Consider the following 24,195-nt stretch of genomic DNA (forward strand, 5'->3'; position numbering starts at 1 on the left):
GGAAAAGAGAAAAAATGTCAAATTATGTTCTTTTGATTTCAGGAAGCAGGTGTATAATGCATTTTAGAAAGGTTTCAACTCCAAACGTTAAAATGGAAGGGGTTTTTGAGTTTGGAGAGATAAACCTGAAGTATGTAGAAAATACCCACCTGTAGTTTCTAGTAACATGCATTTTACATGCCACTCTTTGTTGAGTGTACTTAGAGTCACTTGGTGGCAGTGGAAAAGGAAAGTCAAAGTGTGGAACAAAGTGTCTTGGGTGCTCCCTGTCTCCGCCACGGGGAGCAGAATAGAGAACATTCCCTGAAACAAGCCACGTGGCAGGCCCTGTCTCTGCCTGCGCTGCCTAGATGTGCTGAGTTCCAACAGTGGAGTGCCGATCGGAGCCTGCTACTGAGGAACGACAGGAGAGACTCAGAAGTTACCACCCCTGCGATCTCCCGGCACCACCACGGAGCTCAGCGTCAAGTGGTCCCCAGTGAACAAAGAACCGAGGCACATCTTCCTCACAGCTTGGTTCCTCTGTCATGGCTCAAAAGCTATAAAGCCTAGTTATGCAGGTACCGAGATTTTAGAGGGTTGAAGGAGATTCTAGGTTGAAAAGGAATAAAGGAAACTCCTTGTTTACTGAGTGCCTACTTTTACCACCAGGCACCGAGCTGTGCCCTTTCAGACATGGTGCTAGAACTGACATTTACTCAACAACTATTACATGTCAAACCCCATCTCAGGCCCTTGGGTACAATATCTCATTGAAACCTCTATTAACCTATAAAGTAGCTACTATTACTCCCATTTAACAGATGAGAAAATTGAGGCTTAGATAGCTGGAGTCACTTCCTTGAGTTAGCTCAACTGGAACATGGCAGTGGCAGAACTAGAGACCAGAGTAATGTTTCTGGGGCAGCTCTCTCTACTGAGACATGGAAATTCTTCTGGTAGGAAGGGAATGGTCACTGACTTAAACTCTGGTTTTCATTTATTCAATATTTGCCAAAAAAAAAACCTAGCTGTGCACCTCAATATTACAGTGATGGAGAAAATGCTTTTTATGCATGTTTCTGGAATTAGGCCATTTACAGTAATTATATGTAGTAGCAACTGTTCATCGAGTAATATGTACCATGTCTGAGACTCTAAAAGTCACTTGGTGATAGTGACTCTATGCCACCCTCTGAGCCCTTCCATTGGCAGGCACTGGACTAAGCAAGCGTTTAACATCAGTCCTCACAGTAACTGTATAAGGTAGGTATTGTCCCAGTTTACAGAGACAGAAACTGAGGCTTGAAGAGCAGCTTGCCCAAAGTCATAGAGCCAGGAAGGGACAGAACCATTGCTCCTCACAGCAAAACTCAGGATCAGGGGCTCCAAAATCCGTGGTCTGAACTCTAACTGCCAAGCACTGGGGCTGTGGTGATCCGCTGGAGGCAGTCAGACCATTCCTGAGTGGGTGACGTTGCACGGCTACTCAGGAGTGGCTGAAGCACTGCTGTCTGGGCTCCCCATAGCCTGCGTGAAGTTAGTGTGGACACAGTGCAGCACGGGGGCAGGCACGCGACCTACTGCACGCTGAGGGCCTAACTCCCTTGGGGACAGGTGGCCAAATGTAAATGTGTCTCCCCAGTCACAGGGCTAAACATTTCTCACCAAGAACATGGCTGCCCCAGAAACATGGACTCTCAAAGGTGAGAATGAGCCACGAGGCCAGCTGGGCCAGCCTCCCACACAGCGCTGGCATCCCCATTGTAATCCTGAGTCAGACGCTCCGTCTTTCGGTGCCGTCTCACAAGACTGTGTTTAGGGTTGAATGAGATACACGTAAAGTGCTTGGCCCAATGACTGCACATTGGGTAGCAGTACGTAACATATTTAATTCCCCCCTCATTCATTCACTCAATATAGTTTAAGTTGGAGCTTACTATGTACGAGGCCTTGAGGAAAAGACCCAAATTTAAGTTTCAGGGCCAGTTTGGGGGGGAAATCATTGTTCATTAATTAATCCAATCAACAAGCATTTACTATGAGGAGATGACTAAAACATGTTCACCAGTAATTACAGTGAGATGACAATGAGCATAATTAATATTTTATATGATGTTTCACAGCTCATAAAGGGCTTTCACACTTGTAATTGGATCCTTGCAAGAAATGGAGAGTCAGATGAGTCAAGTGACCTGCCAGGGTCACATGGCAAGTGCGCAAGTTTGGTTCAAATCTGGGTTTCTGCCGCTGAAGCCTGGACTGTCTCTCCTCTACCTCCTGCCTTACCTGGCTCTGCATGGGCCCTTCAGTGACAGAGAACAAGGTCTCGAGGCTGCCCTGGTCCACTTCAGAAAACCCTGATGATTAGAAAGTTTTTGCTACTTTCTATCCAAAATCTGCCTTCTGGTACATTCTATGTGTTAGTCTTAGCTCTTCCCTCCAGAGCCGTACTGATAAATGTGCTCCTCCCCTGAAAGAACCTTCTCACAAGTGAGGAGAGTTACCAGCCATCCCCAAGCTTTCTCTGCCCCAGACCTGGTTCTTCAGTTCTTCCCGTTCTGACACAGCTGCCGACTCTTCCCCAACCCGATCTCCGTCTTTTCCCACCTAGGCAGCCTCTTCTCAGGCTGCACCCTGTACCGCTGCACTCACCAGTTGGCACTGGAATCATCTGTTGAGTGTCATTCCTAGCCCACCGGGAGCTCCCCAAGGCCAAGACTAATAGTCACACTATGGCTGATCTGAGCGCTCACCACGTCCCAGGCACTGTTGTAGGCACTTTCCGTTTATTACCTCGACCATAGGAGATAGAGACTATTATTTAATTTCCACCTGGGCCTGGCAAAGGGTAGGGGTTCACAAACTGTTTCAGAATTGAATGAAATGCCAATTATTTATATCCTCAAAACCTGGTGCTGAGCATGTGGCTTCTCCCTCAGAGCAGAGGAAAGAGTCTGACCCTAGGGCAGAGTGTGCAACACGGACCTTCTAGAGATCTCCACTCCTCCCAGCAATGTTCAAGTGTTTTCTGATCAAGGGAGAAAAACAAATGTTATTGAAAAAAGAAACAAAAAACGTGGCTGTGGCTGTGGCTGGATATTATTAGCTATAAAAGTTGCCAGGAAAAGGGGCGCTCTGCTGGTTCACACCAAATGTCAATAACAATGGAAGCTGCAAGGGCCTTATGTGAGCCTCCTTCCCGGCGTCTTTGAGAAGCCGGTGTCTTTTCTCGGATGAATGGGCTTGCCCAATTTGCTGGTCAAACGTTGTAACGATAAAATGCAGATAACAAAACCTCATAGGGTTACGGTAAAAATTAAACTAGAAAGTAGCTGGCCGTGGTACAGCTCAATAAATGTGATGCTGATGATGGTGACAGAGAAGGACGAAGAGAAGGCAAGGGAAACTGCATCACTCCCCTCCCCATTTTTTCTGGAGTGCACTTCAAGGGCTGCCTGTGGCAAATGGAGCTGTCCCTCGAAGCCTGACGGCGGAATATGAACGCGCGTGAATGCTCCAGGCCTGTGTCAAATTCCCACTAATGATTTTTCAGCATAAATTAAATGGAGTGAAGACTTTCTAATGGCTGCTACAGAATTACATGACAGCTTCCAGGAGAATCTACAAAAATAGCTGGCATCAGAGGAATGGTCATTCTGATGCATGGAAGCTTCTCGTTAATTTCTTTCTTTTTTCCTTCTGCCCTGTGGATCTTCTTTATAAGAGCTGATAGAAAAGAGATGCATAACAAGCCACCGGGTACCCCCAGCCTATTTAAATAAGCCTAAATCAGGATTGCTAACAGTATTGCATAGCAAGTGGAATTCAATATTACCGATAGTACCACCATCATAAATAATAATATTTCTTTATATCTATATAAATGCAATTCATAAAAAAATTGTATAATTTACAAAGGGCATTTCTACACATTGTCTCATTTGACTTTCTATTATTTATTGAGCACTTACCATATGCCTGGCATTTTAATGGATTATCTCGCTTAACTTTCACAACAACCAATTATCATTTCTGCTTCCCAGGTGAGGTTTTGTGAGGTGGAGGAATTCATCTAGGACCACACAGCCTGTAGGCAGAGACTGGGATTTGAACCTGGTCTTCAGACTCCAAAGCTTCTCCATTTAACCTCTGCTCCTTTGCTTCCTGTGAGGTAAGTATGATTGTTTTGGGGGGCAGGCACAGTTTCCCCACCCTGATGTTTCTTTCCATGTGACAAGAGTTCCAGGGATAACATTTTTGGCCTCTCTCCCCACCCTCGCTCTACCTCTGAGGAAATTAAATGCGTTTTTTTTTTTTTTTGGTGAGGAAGATCGGCCCTGAGCTAACATCCATTGCCAATCTTCCCTTTTTTGCTGAGAAAGATTCGCCCTGAGCTAACATCTGTGCCCATTTTCCTCTATTTTGTATATGGGATGCTGCCACAGTATGGCTTGACGAGCGGTGCATATGTCTGCCACCGGGATCCGAACCTGCAAACCCCGAGCCACTGAAGTGAGCGCAAGAACTTAACCACTACACCACCGGGCGGGCCCTTAAATGCCTTTTTTTGATTGGTGAGTTTGGAGGGAGAAACCGAGCAAAAGCAGCTCCTCCCTTCCTCCCTTTCACCCTTCCTCTTGGGGGCACAGGTTCGGCTGCTCCGAGGGGCTGGCTCTGGTCCCCGGTCCTGCTTGTGGGGCTGGAGGAACTGCTGCCCAGGCGAGTCTCACTCTGGATTCAGCATCAGGAGGCTCATTTGCCCATGGACACAAGACACATTCGCCAACATCACCTTTTCCACAATGAAGGTGACATTTGGCCCTTATCCTCTGTATTCTTTGTCTTATTCTCAATTAATTCAGAATTTAGGTGGAAGAAAGGGCTGCTGATTGGGCCTCCTTCAAAGATTCTGATGATTCTGATCCCCATTTTGTAGACAAAGCTGGGAAAGGGGCAGAGCTCTTTCCTAAAGAAAAGATAGCCTAAATGTCGGCACACGGGATAAATAGCCCAATGCATTATTATGCCATGTGAATGTAAAATTACTTTAATTCAGACTAGGACACATAGTTTAAAGAAGAGAAGAGTGAAAGAATGGAGTGATATCACCAAAAATAACACAAATGTAAAAGAAACTAAAAGAGAAAACACAACTTCAAATGACGACATCATAAATCAAGAAGATTATAGCGGCATACCCTACCAACTCTGAGATCGTAATCCGAGGTAATATAGAAAGCGATTTGAATGCCAATAAGAGCCCAGAATAGAAAATTAACCAAAGCATTTCCCAACTACTAATAAGGAGCTAAGAACCAGTTTATGGAGACTGCCTCTTCCTTCTCCCCCAAAAAACCCCAAAATAAAACCAAGCTCAAAAACCAAGCACACTTTTGGAGCTATCTATAATTTGGAACTCATCCAGAGATTTACCTGCTGCAGAAGTTCTACCAAATAACAAGCCTGAGGCTTATTACTATTATTATGATCAATAATGGAGCTAACGGAATATTAGAACAGGAAGGGTCCTCAGCAATGAAGCCCAAGGCTCTCAGTGAACTGATCAAGACAGCCCAGATGATGGAGCTGGGCAGAGGAGCCATGCTGAGTTATCTTCACATCCACACGCCCCAACACGGTGCCTGGCCTGCGGTGTGTGGGCCTGAAGTGAGTTAGTGGCAGAGCCAAGACGAGGACCCGGATCTCCCACACCAGTGTCCCTTCCCTTTCTTATATTTGTTGCCCACGGCAATACTTGTCTGTCCACATCACCGATACCACACGTTCACACTATTACACAATCACAGGCCAAGTCAACAGGCTTCTAAGACCAGAAGAAAGATTTCCCACGAACACAAATGGCCGAATAATGCTAAGATTAAAACCATGGGGGACACTGGGCCACATCTACAATAGCTAAGCACAGTGATCAGCACCATTCTATCCTGTTACAAGCACTGGGTCGCTAATTTCAAAGATGCTAGCAATGAACTTGGGCAGAGAATAGATCCAAAGCCTCATAATGTCACCCTCATGAAGCACCCAGATTGTAATGGCATCAAAAAACGGCCTTCTGTACCAGAACTATTTTTAGAAACACAATCGTGCCTCTCTTCTTCAAACTAATTAACGTTCGTAACCAGGCCTAAAGTGTTTCTTCCGAATGCAGTAGAGAAGCAAACGATTCTGGTTGGAAGCAAGAAGGTGGATGGTGAGAGACTGTCAAAAACACACTTAGTGTAAGCACATCCACTCCAGATAATAAACACAACTTCCAATTAAGCCGCACTCAAATAGCTGGCACCTAATACCTAGTGTTTTAAAAGCCACTGGCAAAATTTGCAGAGTCTAAGCATTTTTAAAGGATGAAATCTTCCTTTTTATTTTTTACATCTCTCTTTTCAAAGGGAATAAATCACATGCACTTAGAGAATTGCAGCATTTTCACACCATCAAAGACTCTAGAAATGAACAAACCACAGCCCAGAGAAGTGTGGGGACTTTCCCAAAGTCAAAATCAGAGTGAGGCCCGGGACCCTGACTCCGGCCCAGGTCGTCTCCCACGGTCAGAGCTGCCTTTCCATGGGAAGACTGTTCTTATTTAAGGTCCCCCTACCCACACACAACAGAGGGGAGAAGTTCCCAAAAATCTGTGGAACCCGTTTTCAATTTGAGGCACAAACTGAACAAATGTTTTGCATCAGGGATTATCTTAATTAAACTATTTATATAGGCACCGTAGATTTACTTTTATCTTGCTAAACTTCATTAAGCTGTCCATTTACTTATATAAGTTCCTGTTGGCTCAAATATCTTAAAAAAATAAAACATATAATTTGCATAGTGGAAAACTGTATTTTTAATAGATGTCCATCTGTAAGAATTATAATAATGATAATGGTAATCATAATAATTATTACCATTTATTGAACTCCTATGTGCTCAGCACTGTAATAGGCATTTTATATAATAACAACAATAAGGATAATTATAAAATAACTACCACTTACTAAATACTTATCATGTCCAGTCGTTATGCTATGTATTTAAGTACTTCAATTCACTTAATGATCACAATAATCCTGTTGAGTAGTTATTACTGTTATTCAAATTTTACCAATGAAGAAACTGAGACTTGGGGAGGTTAAGTAACTGACCCACATTTCACAGTGAGCACAAGGAAAAGTCAAGATTCACACCCAGGCCCACTGAATTCTAGAAACTTTTGTCTTTTCCACTATACAACGTTACATCCCCATTTATAAAAAGCATTTCTTCAAGGTCCATTTCCAGCAAGGATATTTACAGATCCAAAGACAAACTAAATGGTGCTAAGATGACCTGTTCCCCATAAATGTCTTGGACTTCTCCACGGTTTGGAACAAAGTAACTCTGCTACCAAATTCCCTGAGGAAAAATAGAGCCCACAGCACTGGGGCAATCAGATAATTCCGAAATACGGAGTGGTTCAGAATTACAGTGAAATTTGGGAATGAAATACAATTTGTCTACTGTTCCATTTTAAAATATTCATGAGGCAAGGAAGCATTCCCATTTTCAATAATTAAATGGCTGAAATCTGTACCTTGATATATTTACTGATCACGAAGGATGCATTCCTAGAAGGATCTAGGTTCAAAAGAGCAGCCCCACGAGCTGCCATGTTACAGTGCAAAACCAAGCAGATGAGATAGAAATGTTGCTGCTGCCTAGAGAAAAAATTTTCCCCACGACTTATTCAGCTGTAGAGAAAGGCTGAGTCAAAATTAAGAATGCATCTAGGACTTTGCCTGCAAACCGGCTGGAAGAGAATGAAGAGATGAAAAATCTGCAATGTTTCCCTCATTAGAAGAATTGTTTTAAAAGGATTTGATTGTGCCTTAAAGGTTAGATTTTACAATCATTTAATATCTTACTTGTCTTAAGAAACCAGCACAGAAAGGCAGGGAAAGGAAATAGATTAATAAACATGTGAATTTATGAAGTGGCCCTGTTTTGCTTTTTCAGTTCTGTGGCTACATGCAATATACACACCAGCTATGAGTGGAGTGGTATTGAACTGGGGCGTACTGGTCTCCGTGTTATTAGCAAACTGTCACCAATCGCCTCCTTCACCAGAGGCATCGTCCATCTCTTATGCACAAGGATGAGTCCTACTGACTCCCGGCTGAGAGCACAGAGCCAAAGCCCAGCAGGGGCTGCTGCCCAGAGTCCTCAGGTGGTGTGGGACAGACAGGAGGAGGCTGGCAGGCACGTGGTTCTCAAAGTGCCGCGTCGTGCCTGGACAGCAGCAGCATCGGTATCACCTGGCACCTTGTTAGAAATGCATATGAATCAGAAACTCTGGGGGTGGGACTCAGCAATCTGGGCTTCAATGCACACTCCCAGGTGGTTCCCAAACCCCGATAAAGTTTGCGGCCCGCCCATCTACAGCCTGGGCGGCCGCTCCCCTCTGCCCCTACTTAGCTGCAGGCTCTGAGGTCCTGCATCCAAGGACTCTGCCTCCGTCCAGCCCTCCAGCCTGTGCTGACCTCAGCAGGATGCACATTAGCAGACTCCAAAGCACCAGCAGAAGGGGATCCATACTCTAACGCCCAGCTGTGCCGTCCCTGCTGCCATGCTGGCTATTCCAACAGGGCCGTGGTTCTCTCCTAAACTCCAGGCTAGATGGCTGAGGCCTGGTCCCTGTCACTCTCTTCCCCATTCCCCAGCCCCAGCTCCACTCCCAAGGGAGGCACTTGTGTTCTCTGTTCTCCCTCAAACTGCCTAGAGAGCCCAGAATCAGGAGGCTCCTTCTGCCACTGCCCGGGGACTCATAGCAACACCCTGCCCACAGATTCCCTTCACTGCCATGGAAATAAGAACCCTGACCCAGATTATAATTTGGGCTGCTGGCCCTGTCCCAATGTCCCATCCCTCCCAGCCCTCTGCCCTCTCCCTGTTTCCTGACTTTGTCCCTTTCCTCTCAGCCTGCTGCTGAGGCCCCAGAATGGCTCATGGCTGAGCACACCCAAGATAACTAAGCTCTACCACTTAAGAATCTTGCAGAAAACACTGCACTTAGATCCTGGCAACCGGGCCCCTGACCTGGGCTCTGCACTGGAAAGGGTCCTACTTCAGCCGAACTCCGGCAGCCTCCTTGGGGCAAGGAGTCCTTGGGGCCAAAGAGACATGCCCACATGGATCCCGTGCCCCATGTCCTCTGGGCACCTGCTCTGGGTACCCAGGACCCTGGAATTCCCCTCTGAAATGGCTGGAGTCCATCCTCCCAAAGGCAAATGTTGCTTCTGGTGTGCTCCCCCCTAGACGTGAGGGATGGCCAATGAGAGCCTGTTGGGGGTGGGGGCTGGTGTGGGCAGAGCTTGGGTGTGAACTGGAGAATCTTCCCACCCTCTGCAGTGGTGGATGGAGTCAGGAGTGGGAAGAGAAGGAGGGCCTGGCAGAAGGCTGGGACCAGAATGTGTACTCTCTCAGGCCCCACAAATGTAGGGGCAGGCGTGCATGCAAATTGGCGACAATTAAACCAGATAACATATGTCATGCACTTAATAGGAACTCAGGAGATACTTGTGGAATCAGTGTACCCGGAGATCTGCTTTGGTCCCCTATTTGATCCTCACAGCCAACCTGCACTGTAGGCACCATTAACCCCATTGTGCAGATAAGGAAACCGGGACTCAGATAGGTTAGGTGACTGGCCCAAGATCACATGACCAGACACTGAACCCATGCCTGTCCAATCCTAGAGCTGGTGCTCCTTCCCTATATGTGGCTATTTCATCTTGGCTTAAATACTTTCAGCTACAGGGAACTCACTACTCCTTTGAGTCAACCTTTATTATTTAGGCAAAGTAAGGTTTTTTTTTTTCCTTGAGCTTAATCTCCTTGCAAATTTCAGCCATGTTCCCACATAACAACCTTTCAAACTAACAATGGGATATTTTCTTTTCCTTGACCCTTTGCTCCCAGCACAGGAGGTCCAGTCCCACTTGCTAATCAGGCCTCTGAGGACAGAGTCCAGTCACTGGCACCTGCAGGACCTCAAAGAGGTCATGGTGTGCAGAAATACAACCCATCTGAGGCCTCGGCTAGGAGATCTGCACCATGGGTAAACGTTCCTATCACAGGCAATCCCTCTCTGACGTGTAGAGTCCCAAAACCCCACGCCTGTGGGATGCTGTGTGTCTCTCTGAGTCTCCGATTCCTCGCCTGTAAAATGGGGATCATGACTCATACCCTGCCTATTTGCATGGCTGGATGAGTTTTCTTTCAGATCACTGGCTTTAAATGACCCTGAACTGCAGAGCACTGTGCAGCTGTGGGGCGATGATGGCAGGGACGGTCAGGAGTACAAGGGGAGGCTGACTGGGGAAGCCCCCTAAAGCGGGGGTGCAGAGACAGCCTCCCTGCCTGCTCCACGAGCTCCGTTCCTCCGTCACGCCTCCCGCCAGGCATGGAGCCAAGTGCCTGTGAAGGACACAAGGCACCTGCACAACTCCGAACGCCTAAGAGTAAATTAAGACACCAGGAGGATATGCAGAAGGTACCTTGAAGACAGGATGTTTCAGTGCCCAGCAGCTGAGCCAGCAAGCAGGGGGAGCTCTATGAGCATGCTGCTGTGGAGTAAATGCTGGGAACAGAGTTAAAGAATGTGCCAGAAAGAGTGGCAGAGGTAGGATCTGAACCCAGACCTCCTGTTAATTATAATCCTTTTGCAGCCACCACCCGGGTTAAGAAACAGAGCACAGCTGGGATCTCAGGTGCCCACCTGTGCCCCTCTCGGTCACATCTCCCTCTCCCCATCCCTGCCCAGAAGTAACCATCTTAAACTCTCTGATCATTCCTCCTTGCTTTCTTCATATTTTTGCCACTTAGGGTTATATCTCTGTAAAATAAAGTTTAGTTTTGCCTGTTTTTAATTTCATCTCATTGGAACCGTTCTATAGATATCCTTCCATGACTTTCTTCTTTTGCTCAACATCAGTATCAATGCTCAGAGCTACAGTCGTGCATTTGCATTGACATATAGTGTTCCAGGGAGTGAATATCCACGATCAGTGCACTTTCTGTTGGTGGACAGTTGGACTGCTTCCAGCTCCAAGCTTTGTGAACCACGCAGCTGGAGTTCTTTCCGTGCTTTGAGAGCCCCATCGTCTGTCCTGCTTGTGGTCCTCACGGGTGCTTGTTTTCTCTGCCTGGGCCCCTCTCACTGCCTCCATCCCGCTCACCTTGCTGCTCGTGCTCCCACTGCATCCTGCACCTCACAGAGGCTCACATCATCCCTGACGCAGCCTTTAGCACAGGGCCCACACATAATGAGCCCTCAACTCTCATTGATTCGGGCATGCATACATGCATTCATTCATGCATGTGTTAGCAGCTTCTCCAGGCTGACCTCTGGTGCTGCATGGGCAGTCTGGGGAAGGAAGTGATCCTCTCTGACAAATGAAGACATCCACCCGACAGGAAGTGCCCACACTGAACAGCCAGCTCCATATTAGATGTGGAACGCTGTGCTTCTCACTCAGGATGTGAGCATCCAGCGGAGGAGGAGCCTGGGGGCGGATTCCACCCTCCCCCCCTCACATTAGCCTCTGTGATGACAGCTGTGAGGGGCTCTGTTGCTGCTTAAAGTGAAGGAAAAAATAGAAATTGAGTAAAAAGGAAGGGAAAGAAGGCAGCTGGAGAATATTGCCCAGCATTTGGTGTGATAACCAAGGGCTTTCAAATGATGACTAAAACTGGCTTTAATTTTGATCTTTCATTTCTTTTAATCTAGCAGATAATTAGAGGGAAATCAAATCCATCCTCGCAGCCAAAGATTAACCTGTCACTTGTTGGAGCCTCCTTCCCACTTACTCCACCACTTCTTCCTTCACACTTTTTCTTCCCTAAAAAAGAAAGCCCCCAGGTTATATATATAGTTTGACTTGTTTAAATACATTCAGATTGGACATTTCCCACGACAAATATTCTTTTAGGAATAAGCAATATTTTTACCTCCCTCCAAATTAAGAAGTTCTCATTGCTTTGCAGATTTAAAAACATCCGACTGCAAACTCCCTTTTATGGATGAAGAAAGCAAAGCACAGAGAGGGGAGGAAACTGTACCATTTTCAGCAGCAGCGCCAGGATTCACCCCAGAGCATCTGACTCCAGGGCTCCCACTCTACCAACTCTGATCTCCCACCTGTGCATTAAAAACCCGAGCGGATCCCCAGTCCTCCTCCTCAGGGGCTCTCTCTATGCTAAAACAACATTCTAATTTGCATACAGAGCTTTAAGCACAAGATGCTGGAAATAAACCAAACATTCATCCATACGGAGGCAGACTCTGGCCCAGCCATTGATGAAAATGATGTTTACAGAGTTGTTAATAAGAAGGGGAAATTACTGTCACATAAAATGGAGAAAAATAAAAATAGCATACTGAAACTATACAGACAGTTTGGCCTCAACCATAAAACAATATAGACAGAAGAAAATTATACTATTTTTGTGAACTAAAAAGTTAATAAATGTTAACTCTGGGTAGTTGAATTTGAGGGAGGTTTTTATTTCATGCTATACACTTTTCATATTTTCCAATCTTTCTACCATAAGCACATATTACTTTTATAACAAGAAAAAAAATTTAATAAGACATGGAAAGCAGAGAAGAAGCATCTGTCCTCTCCATCCCAGAGCATTTCTTTGTAAGCATGATTGGCGGTCTTGGCCACGTACCTCCCCAGCCCTGCCTGCCCCCTTGGCCCCAGCTTCCTGCCTCCATCCTTCCTCCCCTAAGCTTACTTATATTTTCTCACCAAACCTAGCCCAAGCAAATGTAAGCCCCATCTCCTTCAAGAAGCCTGCCTTGACCACTCCAGCCCATCTGTTAGCTGAATCATAGGAAACTGCCAATCTTGTAGGTCCAAAAAAAAAAGGTCTAATGTCAATGGTTTCATATGGTTCAACCTAATCCCTGGCTCACACTGCCTTTTTCTGAACTTGCAGCATGTTCCCAGCCGGGGACGCACACTGCACGTGAATCATTTTCTGTCTGATACTGTTCTCTCTTGTGTCGCAACACAGATCCTGCTTGACGCTGATGTTCTCTGCACGTTGGCTTGCATTTTATTCATTCTGGTTTTGAACGTTATTGAAAATGAAGTGGCCACCTAGCTGGCCACAGACTTCGTCACAGGAGATCATCAATCTCTCCTAAGCACCTACTCACGTTTGGTGCTTGAAGATAAAGAGACGAGTCCCTGCCCCAAAGTTTACAGTGAAGGCACCAACCCAGCCAGGTAATGATAATCCCTCTTGGGCACCCATCTCTTTAGTGTGCCAAATACTTTCATATCCGTTCTTTCTCAAGGCAACAGCTAGACAGACCTGGCTTGAAATCTCTGTCTGTTGCTTCTAAGTGGTGTGGTCTTGGGCATGTCACTCAACCTCTCCAAGCCTCAGTCTCCTGTCTATGACACAGAAGCAGCAGTAGCACCTACCGCACATGGCTGTTGTGAGGATGAAATGGGAACACGTGTAAACACCACCGTGCCGTGCACAGTAAGCACTCCAGAACCAGCTCCTCGTGAAAGAGGTAGAGAAGCTATTATTATTCCTTTGATGTTTTTTTCTTATGAGGCAACTGGGTGCAGGAAACTATAGTGTCTTATCTGAGGCCAAGCAGAACTGGTACCAAAACCTTGGTCTCCTGAGCCCACACCACACTGCCTCCTTCCTAAAAGCTAGCAACTCCTGATTTAAAAGCACACAGACATTTAAGCCTCGCTGGAGTGACTCATAAGGAAATTTCCAAATACATTTGCTACCCCACCACTACCTGGAATAACTCTGGAAGGGCCCACACAGAATTCCACACTGCCGTCTCCCCATAATGGCGATGGACTGGCCATATGGTCGTCTGGTTTTCCGTCTGCTCCTCCCGCAGGCGAGAGGGAGAGCAGGCCTGCCTGCCGGCGGAGGGGCTCGGCTCCTGTCTAATGGCCTCTGAAATGACGCTCACACATCAGCTCAGGAAATTCCACCTTCCCCATAAGTCTCGGAAATGGTTCCTGCTCGACAAACTTCATGCAAAAGAGGCTTTTACTGGTTACTTCTGACTTAATGCTCAAACATTTTCAAATGGAAGAGAGTTGTCTGGTTTTATTTCTTGTACATAACATAATGCACTTATCATTAGTCATTTCCTGTCTGTTCTTACTTGAAAATACACGCACTTTTTTCTGGTTTGCTGACTGCGATCTGAAATGTGAGACCTTTCGAGGTATGGAGGGCACAATGTATCTTGAAGCCACGACACTCCAACCTTAGACAAATTGCTCCAGCTCCCTGTAGCCTCCAATGATAGTGGGACTGTTGGGTTCTTAACTTTTTAAAAATATGATGAAATTTCTGGGCTTTTCTCTGGGAAAAATACACATATTCTCAAAATTTTGTGTAGTTTCTGGGCTTACAGACACCCTGAAAGCCTTCATGTACTCCAGCTTGAAAACGAGCTCTGGTTTCCTGCTTGACATTCAAGGCCACCCCCCTGTGGCCTCTGGGTCTCCATCTACGACCCCCCCCCCCCCGTTAGTACCTCCTCTCTACTAATCAACTTCACGCACCTGTCTCTCCAGCTGATTTGAATTCCTTAAGTTCCCCAACAGAGCCCTGTGCCTTTGCTTCCTCCACCAAGGACGTCCTTCCAACCATTTTCATGTTTCGAATATTATTCATCCTTTAAACCTCAGCTCAAGTGCCACCTCCACCATGTCGGTGTTTTTTTGACTCGTCTCGTCAGGAAATAATCTTTCCCTACATTTTTTCTCCTTTAGCAATTTGTCTTTTTGTTTAGGGCACTTCTCCCTTTCCACCTTATAGACATTTATGTGTGGGTCTTGCCTCTCCTACTGGCCTGTGAGCTAATTCACTTCTGTAAGTGCTCAGTAAACACTCTAAGGAACCAATACCTGTTTCACTAAACCACGTGTGGTGTAAATGAAATGCAAATGAAGCTGCAAATATTCCTCTCTCTGTGACCCAGACTCCTGATTCACCTGAAATTTTCAAGTGTTCTTGGGGGTCAATGTGTGCTGATCTGTAGGGTCTGGCTACAAAGGAAGCCTTAGGAATCAAGAAAACCCCAGAATTTCAACAAAATGTCAGCTGTGTACACATGGACAGGACATTTGGCGGGACGGTCCAATGATTCTCCTAAAAGAATGTCTATTTCCAGAAGAATCATCTCTGATAAGAAAGATAATGTTCTCCATTTATGAAGGCATGTATAGTCTAGAGGATTTGGGAACCCCTCTTCCCTATGGTTGAGGGCATGTCAGTCAGCAGTACTGCCAATTTAAGGGGCAGGGATGTGGCCTTGGAGGATCTCTGATTAATATGTTTCCGATATTCTTCTTCGGGACAGGACAGAGTGACATTCCTTGGTCAAACTACAAGCCCCAGCCATGAGACTGAGCCCTTGGGAGATTCTTTGATCTCTGTTTTTTAAGAATGTTTCATCAGTATCCTAGATTCTATGTGGAATCGACCTAATTTGGGGATTCACCGAATCTATTTGTTCTAAACACGGCACGAGACCCAAGAGATATGTTTGGATTCAAGGTAAGACGTGCAGCCTGAGCTCCCAAAGAAGCCGTCAGAGGACCAACCTCTCTGAATTAGGGCAAAAGCAGCCCTGGCAGCTGACTCCTGCCTTTGTAATACCCCAGTTGTTATGGTGATGGGAGGTAAATGAAACTGAGAGAGGATGGAGAAATGTTACTGTGGGAAAGGGGGCTTCTGTGCCTTATATAAGTCATGTTCCAAGTATACACTTTTGAATAAGAGGCGAGCAGTCTACACCCCAGCTCCCAGCATGGCGTGGCATCATGATATCGAGAAAACCCCCTCAGATCCCTCCAGGCCTGTCTCTGGCTTCATTCCAGGATCCTAAAGGGTTATGATTCCTGAGAAAGGAATTCAGTTACCAGAAATATCTACATTCAAGAAAAGGAGAAAAATGCTAGTAAAATGGCTTCCCCCGGGGTAAACTGACCTTCCAAAATTCAATCAATTGATGGAAGAATCACCTTGTTTTTAAAATAATCAGGGAACGCAATTTATTCGCTTCTACTTCTGATAGAAGTTTTAAAAGAAGAAAGACTTAGGCTGCCCAAATACCTTGAGGAAAGGGGAAATTCTCCATTGATTTTCCTGACCATATGGTGGTTCTAGAGTCCCACCCCATTAGCCCTCCCCTTCCCGTGTCCCTACAGTGCCCGCAAAGTACCCTGGTATGAAAATCCACAGAGTCACTAGATATTACAAAACATCATCGGAGTTCACAACAGTTCTCATATGACAGCTCTTTTCTTCCTTCAGGGGCCAAAGGCATTTTCTCCTAACCCAACAAATAAATACAGCTGACATCTTGCTACCTGGAAACAGAACCTTCCATTGACCACCAGCTCCAATGTCAATCCTAGTGCACAGTGATCCAGCAGCTTCCGTTTTAGGATATGTCATTGGTTTTAAACTCAAAACTCTACTTTAAGTATACTAGGAACGAGAATGCTAACTAAGCATTATTTTTTGTTTGTTTTTTCATGTTCTAGTAGATAATTTTATTGTTGAATAGTAAACTAAGCATTATTAAGTGCCTACTATATATTAAAAGTTTTTCACGGTGTTTCATTTAAACGTCATTATCCCCATTTGACAGTGATGTAATGTTGCCAAGGTAAGGATTTGAATCTCAGTCTCTTCAGCTCAAGAGAAAGTTCTTTCAACTATGCCAAGATGTGTATCAGCAGAATTGCCAGTTCCTCTCCCCGCAGAAGGCACGAGGACTGCTCTCAGTCCCACCACGAAACTGACCCAGCGTGCAAGCCCCCGAGGTGTGTGAAGATGTGTGACACACGGACACATGGGTCTGGTGCCCTTCTAATGCCCCCTGCACCTTCCCAGAGCAGTTTAGAGACACCAGGACATCTCTCTACCTTCTTCTTCAGTCTGTGCGGGGAAAGTGAAGACCCACTTCAACAGTCTTGCTGACAATGAGGGATACTTCAGACCAGTTTTTGCTCAAGAGTTGAAGGGAAAGGCTAGGATACCATTTGTTTTAAAAGGTTTAGGTTGGATCCTATGCAAACACAACAAACTGGCTTCTAAAGGTAACTTCCAGCCTAGAAGTCTGTGTGACATCATTTTCTGCCCTTGGCGTGACATGGTCTCAGATTTGGACACATATGATTCAGCACTGCAACACTGTGCATTTTCTGTGGGCATAAGTATGATGATTTTTCAAGTTATTCTGAAACATTTCTACACGAAGGAGTGAGAATAATTTCAGCCTTTTTCTCTGCATGGTAGAGTTATCAAAATGATAATAATAATATCTTACATATAAATGCACTTTACAGATTACAAAGTGCTTTCATGGACAGTCATTGCTGGTTTTTGTTTTTTTTTAAAGGTGAAGTTAAGGGAAAATATCAGTAAGTGACATTTAGCTATTAACATATATCCTTACACTGTAGGTAGGAAAAGGGAGATATGAAAGGGTTTTTATATTAGAATTGAAGTCAGGTTCTTGAATTTCTAACTGTTCCTGGTTATCAATAAAAAAAAGTCAGCGCTTTTTAAATTAAAAACGAGATGCTGCTACATGTGACTTGATAAGTTGTAAAATGCCTTTCCTGTCCTTCCCAATGGTCCTGTGCCTCATCGCTATTAAATTTCAGATCTGCAGCTCATGTGGATTATACAGAATGGCAGGTACAGAAAAACAACTAGAATAAGAAAAAGAAGCTAATTGTATTTTGAAGCTGTTTAATGCGAAAATACAGTGGTGCTCTCACATATCTTCACGGTTTTGGTGGCAGAGGTTAAGGAAGAGGCTCAGGCCACACATGGCCTTTGCACTTGTTCCCACCAAAGGAATCAGGATGTTAATGTGTCAAGGTCATCTTTAAAAAACTGTACTGCTGTGCCATCCTGGCATAGATAGCCACCAAAATCTCCCCAAAGTGAGGTAAAGTCCCTCAAGACCTCAATTCTACTGGTGAGATCAATAACCATTAGAGAGTAGATTTTCAAGGAATGAGTTTTATTGCAATTAATCTGACTAAACTGCAATTAATCCACTGCTTTTCCTTAGGGATGGCTAAAGAAAGCGGCTACGTGTGTGTACAAGGGGACACATTACCCGGCTGCCTTGGTGTCTGAGCTGCTCCAATGATTCGGCAGACCTGACACACCACCACTTTGAAGCTCTAATCAGTGGAAGCCACATCTGGCAGAATCGGCTCATTCCAACTACAGGTGAACATTCTCAGCCGAGTCTTGCCCACAATGGCAATCTGTGCCTCACACAGTGAGAACACTCTGGAGGAGAACCCAGCCGAGCAGGCACCATCCAGCCTGACTCAGAATATGACAAATACTCCTTCCCAGTGACATTTCCTGCAAGGCAGTGGTGCTCAAGCTTGGCTGCACAGTAGAATCACCTAGGGAACCTAAAATATTTCTGTGGCCAGGGCTCCGGCCCAGGCTAATTAAAATCAGCATCTCTAGAAGAGGGGGCCCATGCACTGGTATTTATGAAAGCTCTCCAGATGGTTCTAGTGTGCAGCCAAGGGGAGAAGCACTACTGTAGGGTGATTCTAACAATATTTGGGCTTCAGCCCAGTTGCTGGGGGGCCACAGTAGAAGAACATGCAAAACACCACTTGCTTGGGGAAGTCAGCATTCCTTGAAGACTTGAAGCACAGCTGACACGTGCTTTACATGTCTGGAAGCGTTTGAGTTAACCTAATTTGTCAGGGGTATGAGGAGAGCTATCTCAAGTGTCTGTGTTTGATTTTTTTTTTTTTTTTGCCTAAAACAGGCACAATGATATTTACCCAACCCTTGGTTTGTAAGAGCCAAGAATTTGGTAAAAACAAAACAAACAAAATACCCAAGTGAAATGTCATTCATTTCAGGGGTGATTCCACGGAGGGAGGGGCGGGGCACATACTGCCACCAATGGGAAAGAGAGAAATGATAACTGTTGTAAATATTATAGAACTGCCAGAAGTTCATTAAATTGGCTCTGTAGATTCTGAAACAAAAAGCTTATACTGCAAGTGTGTAAACACCACGAAGGAAATAAAAAGGGAGCGATCCTTACCATGTCCAAGTCACCTGTGGCCCACCTCTCCAGCGTTTTGTCTTCTCTCCCTATGCTTGAGGATTTCAAAGAGAAGCACTATGTGAACAATGGTGGATGGGAGGAAATTCTATCACTGTGTTTTTAGAAGAGACTTTCCAGATTCAGTCAGCTAGAAATTCATTGGCTGAACTCCAAATGTTAGATTCATATTATAAGTCTCCATCTCCTGATTTTGAGTCACTATATCTGGGGAGTGATATTTAGATATGACAATATGACTTACTAGATGGTTTAATATGTAAATCTCACTCACAATGTTAACGCGTTCCAAGAACTTAACCTACCTGCTTAGGACACGGGAAGCAGAGTTGATAGAAATAAATGATATAAAAAACACTTACTGCTTCTCTCTTTTCTTCTTAAGTGGGTCCATGAGGCGCAGTGTGTCTCTGATGACAGCCACTTTCACTTCTTCATCAACGAGGCTGGGGACATTTTCAAACACCCCTGGAGAAAGCTTGAATGGGGAAGGATTGTGTGTTACAATGGAGAGAGTGATTCAGTGCCAAGTAACTATCAGTATCCGATCCTCCCACTAGATCCACTGGTTCTACTGTTAGATTTTGCTTATATTAATCTATAGACGAGAATTTTTTAAAGGCTCTCCTTATATTGCCTTAAAAATGTCAATTTCTTTTTACAAATCAACAAAATACATGAAGAGGAAAAAGAGCGCTGTTTTTCTGATTATCAAAATTATACATGCTCATTGTAGAAACTTTGGAAATATAGAAAGGGGTTAAGAAAATTAAAAGAATTCACATAGTCTCCCCACAACCCAGTATTAATATTTGGTGTATTTCCTTCTAGTCTTTTGTATGCATTTTTTTAGGGAGGAGAAAAATATAACCACTGTTAAATGTACTATTTATCTTAGTGATTTAAGCATGTCAACATGGCTAAATCATATTCATAGAATTTCAATTAGTTCATCTCCTGAGGCTAACTAATTAGTTCATGTCAAAACTGTTGGGAAGGCTCTACTGTTTCTACGTCTGCAGACCTTAAAAATTGGAAGAACGGCATGCTGGGAAATTACCATAGGTCGAAAAGGTCTTATATTAATAGACTATGTTCAGAGCTCAACAAAACTGGAATTATTAAGACTTGAACAGAACTTTGCTGTGAAAATTTGGGAATACTGAATCTTTTTAGCCAAATGAACAACATGAGAGTGGGAATATTCAGTTGTATGGCAATATATTCAATGAGATACCCATAATACTTACTTCTTGTTCATGTTCGATTCTCATGCTGGGATTTGCATTTACTTCAAGTAGTATAGGCTTCAGATTTTTCATTAGAAGAATGTCAAAGCCTAAAATCTGGGCAGGATAAACATAATTCAGAATTACTCCCTCTAGCTACAATTTCTTTTCGGGAATTGAGTATGGCATTAGGATCATTAAGGTGAAAATAAATTCAAATCAGCTTGGCCCCCAACCTGGGTCTTGCCCCTGGCTTCTCTTGTCACAGCCCCTCTCCTTCTGGGTGTACTTGTCAGGTCAAATGGACAGCAGAAAATTTTGTAGGAACCTTGATAATGGGATGAGTTCCCATAGTGCATTTCAGCACTACGGGTGTTGTCTGTAGTGCTATAAGATGATGACCTCTTTCTTCTGTAACAGGTTTTTTATTATGTTAAGGATCAGCGGTAGTCCATCAATTTCACCCTCTCCTGCTCTCCTCTATTAAGTTGCTTCTTAGCAGGTCTCTGAAAACCCAAGGCTCCTTTCTTAACCTCTGGTGTACATCAGTATCACTAAGGACCCCTTTCAAAACCACTGCTCATCCCTCAACCCACACCTGTGAGTCAGAAGCTTTCAGAGCAGAACGCAGGCAAATGTATGTTGAACAACAAATCCCCCAGAGATTCTGATATACCTTCTTAGCTAAAGAGAAGCAAATATTTATTAGACACCTACTGGGCACCAATTACTATACAATGCACCAATTATTTATAATCTCATTTAATCCTTATGAGAGTGTATTTGAAGGAGGGATTATGCTCTCCGTTTTACAGAAGCAGAAACTGAGTCTCAGAAAGGCCAATGTATTTCCCCAAGTCTGCCTAGCTGGTAAGTGACAGAGCTGGATTTCACACCCAAGCAGGACTGGCTATATACTTTGTGAGACCCAGTGCTAGATGAAAATGCAGGGCCCCTTGTTCAAAAAGTATTAACAACTTTATGAGAGTGACAACAAAGCATTAAACCAGGCATGGAGCCCTTCTGAGCACGGGGCGCTGTCTGACTGCACAAGCCTTGTACCTACGAAGCCGCCTGCACCCACGGCTGACTCCAACACCATTTATTGGACACATCTCTAGAATCCAGCATGTTGCCTCAGATGAGGCTTTGTCTTCTTCTGGCCTCTTTCAATTCCTCACAAGCCCTATGCTGGGGTAAGCCACCTGTGCATCTCGTCCTCTCTGCCTGAAACAGTCCTTCCCCTAGCTAACTCCTCTTCATCCTTGAGATCACAGGTCCTAATTAGATTCAGCCTCCAACTACGAGGATGTCAGATTCTTGAGAGGACTCTCATTATTTCTATAGGAGGTGATAAGGTAGAAAGCTTCTAACAGAATTGATATAATCACAAAGTTTCAAAACATAATGTGGAGAACAAAGGAGAGAAAGGAAAAAATATAGCTGTATCCCCTCCTCTGTGGACTCAAGAAGAAAAGATGAGGGGAAATCCATTTACTTGTCTGTATAGAATATGCATTAGTTAAATGATAATTATTAAACTGTAGCTTTATCTTTATTAATGAAATCAGAGCCTGAATGACCATTTTTTGGGGGTAATTCAAGATGAGGTTATTCTTCAGCGAAGGGCAATAAGGATGAGATGTTGGGAAAAGTCATCCTCAGTCTATTTTTCTTTCCCTGGTCATGAAAAGAAAGGAATGGAAATTCAGTAGAGAATGTTACATGTATTATAGATCTGCTTAATAATATATGACAAGTGGATATGAGTAATGAGGCCTTTAAGAGACTCTGGTGACATCATCAGTTTAACTTCAGACCTGGTCTGGGACACGTGATGGTGATGAGGCTACAGAGAACAGCGGGCTGTAGTGCCAACGTTTATCATCGTTAGTCATCAACGCTTACTTTCTGCTACATCTTAGAAGTTTGGACTTCTACTTTCTCAGCCGGGTAGACTCTTCCCAGTTCAATGCATCATGGTTTTCTGGATATAAAGCCATAGGAAAGCTGGAGAAGGGAGGTGGTAAACCTCATCAGCCGTATTGACCTGTACCCTCCAGTGGCACGACAGTTTCCGGAATCTAAACGTTGGTGCCTGTAGTTGAATATGTTGGGTCTTGTACAGGAATGCTTTGGAGTTAGAAAGACGTGGGCTGCAATCTCAGCTCAGTCTCTTACACTAGCTAAACGACTCCAGGTGTGGTGCTTAGCCTCTCTTGGCTACCTTGCAGGGTAGTTGATAATGGAAGCGAAAAGGACCTAGGTTTATGCTCATCATATAGGAGGTACTCAGTATATGCTAACTCCTGTTCCAGTTTCCTACTAACCCACCAAAAAGAAACGGCATTAGTGGCTTTGGAGTCCAGAGGAGACAATTTCAAATCTTAGTTTTGCCTTCAACTTGTGTAATACAGGCAAGTTACTAAGCAGCTCTAAGACCCAGTTTCCTCATCTGTAAAATGGGAATAAGAATAGTACATACCTTAGTTCATTCATTCATAAAATATTTATTGAATGCTTCCTATGTTCCAGGAACTATTCTAGCTTCTGGAAATTTAGTAGTGGACTAGACAAAGTCCTTCCCCTCATGGAGCTTACAATCGAGTAGGAGAGACAGGATCAAATAAAGATAATGTAATGTAAAATATTTTGCACAGTGCCTGACGCATAGTAAGCATTTAACGAAGGTCAGCTTTATTACATTTTTCACAGGTTCAAGGATATATGAATTGTTTTCTTTTCAAAAGTTTGATGAAATATGTAGCACCAATGGATCTCAATAAACAGAATCACAGAACTGGGAGGAGCTTAGAGATGATCTTGTCATAAAATCCTGGAATATCAGAGCTGGCAGAAAAATCAGGAATTTACGTGGTCCAGTGTTTTTCAAAATGAGATTCTTTTGTGGGGAAGCACTGGGGAGGCCAGATCAGATCAACTTTTACCTGTTTTACATACTGAGAAAAAGCTTTGTATTTTTTTGAAAAACTACTACTCTAGTCTAACACCTATTTTATGCAGACCAGAAACCTGCAGCTTAGAAAGGGGAAAACCTCTTTCTGGTTTGGTGATAGAGTAGGAATTGTCAAATGGAGAGAACTTTTCAATCTTATGATACTCCGCCCCAATCCAAGCAATTCAATCAGCAATTAGGTGTTGCATACCTCCTACTTGAGGGGCCCTGGGTATTCAAAGATATCTGTCCTTCATCCCTGACGTCTAGAAGCTTCCAAAGAAGTTGGGGAGAATAGGGTCCTGAGCCACTAATTGTAAACTCAGGCAAAGGCTCCAAGCTACTTTCCAATGAGAGAGGATTCTCTCCTGAGCCCCAGAACTACACATTCATCTGCATCCAGGGTATTCCCAACTGGGCGGTCCCAGACTCCTCAAATTCAATGCATCCACACTTACTATCTGTACTTGGCAGTCTCTAAGATGGTCCCAACGATCCCCACCTCCTGGTATTCATGCCCTTGTGTATTCCCTCCCCTTGAGTGTGGGCTGCACCTAGTTACTTGTTTCTAACAAATAAAATAGGGCAGAAATGATGGGATGTCACTACCAATATTAGGTAATAAAAAGACTGTGGCTTCCATCTTGGGATGCATTCTCTTACTCTCTTGCTCGCTCTGAGGGAAGCCAGCTGCTATGTTGTGAGCTGCCCTATGGAGGAGTCCAGGTAACTAGGAACTCATGTCTCCGGCCAATAGCCAGGCGGGACCTGAGGCCTGCCAACAGCCATGTGAGTGAGCTAGGAAGAGGATCTTTCCCCAGCCAAACCCTGAGATGACTGCAGTC

General features: G+C 44.4%; 1 protein-coding gene across 1 annotated transcript in view; it reads right to left on the reverse strand.

The window, feature by feature from the left end:
* Positions 1-24,195, reverse strand: part of TTLL11 (tubulin tyrosine ligase like 11) — a 235,951-nt gene that overhangs the window by 108,584 nt on the left and 103,172 nt on the right. The window contains exons 5-6 of the mRNA XM_058523936.1: positions 20,416-20,511; positions 19,528-19,643 (exon numbers count right to left, since the gene is read on the reverse strand). Of these exons, the coding sequence (XP_058379919.1) occupies positions 19,528-19,643; positions 20,416-20,511 (212 nt within the window). The remainder of the gene's footprint in view (positions 1-19,527; positions 19,644-20,415; positions 20,512-24,195) is intronic.

This window comes from Diceros bicornis, chromosome 28, assembly GCF_020826845.1.
Source record: "Diceros bicornis minor isolate mBicDic1 chromosome 28, mDicBic1.mat.cur, whole genome shotgun sequence".
Classification (NCBI taxonomy): domain Eukaryota; kingdom Metazoa; phylum Chordata; class Mammalia; order Perissodactyla; family Rhinocerotidae; genus Diceros; species Diceros bicornis.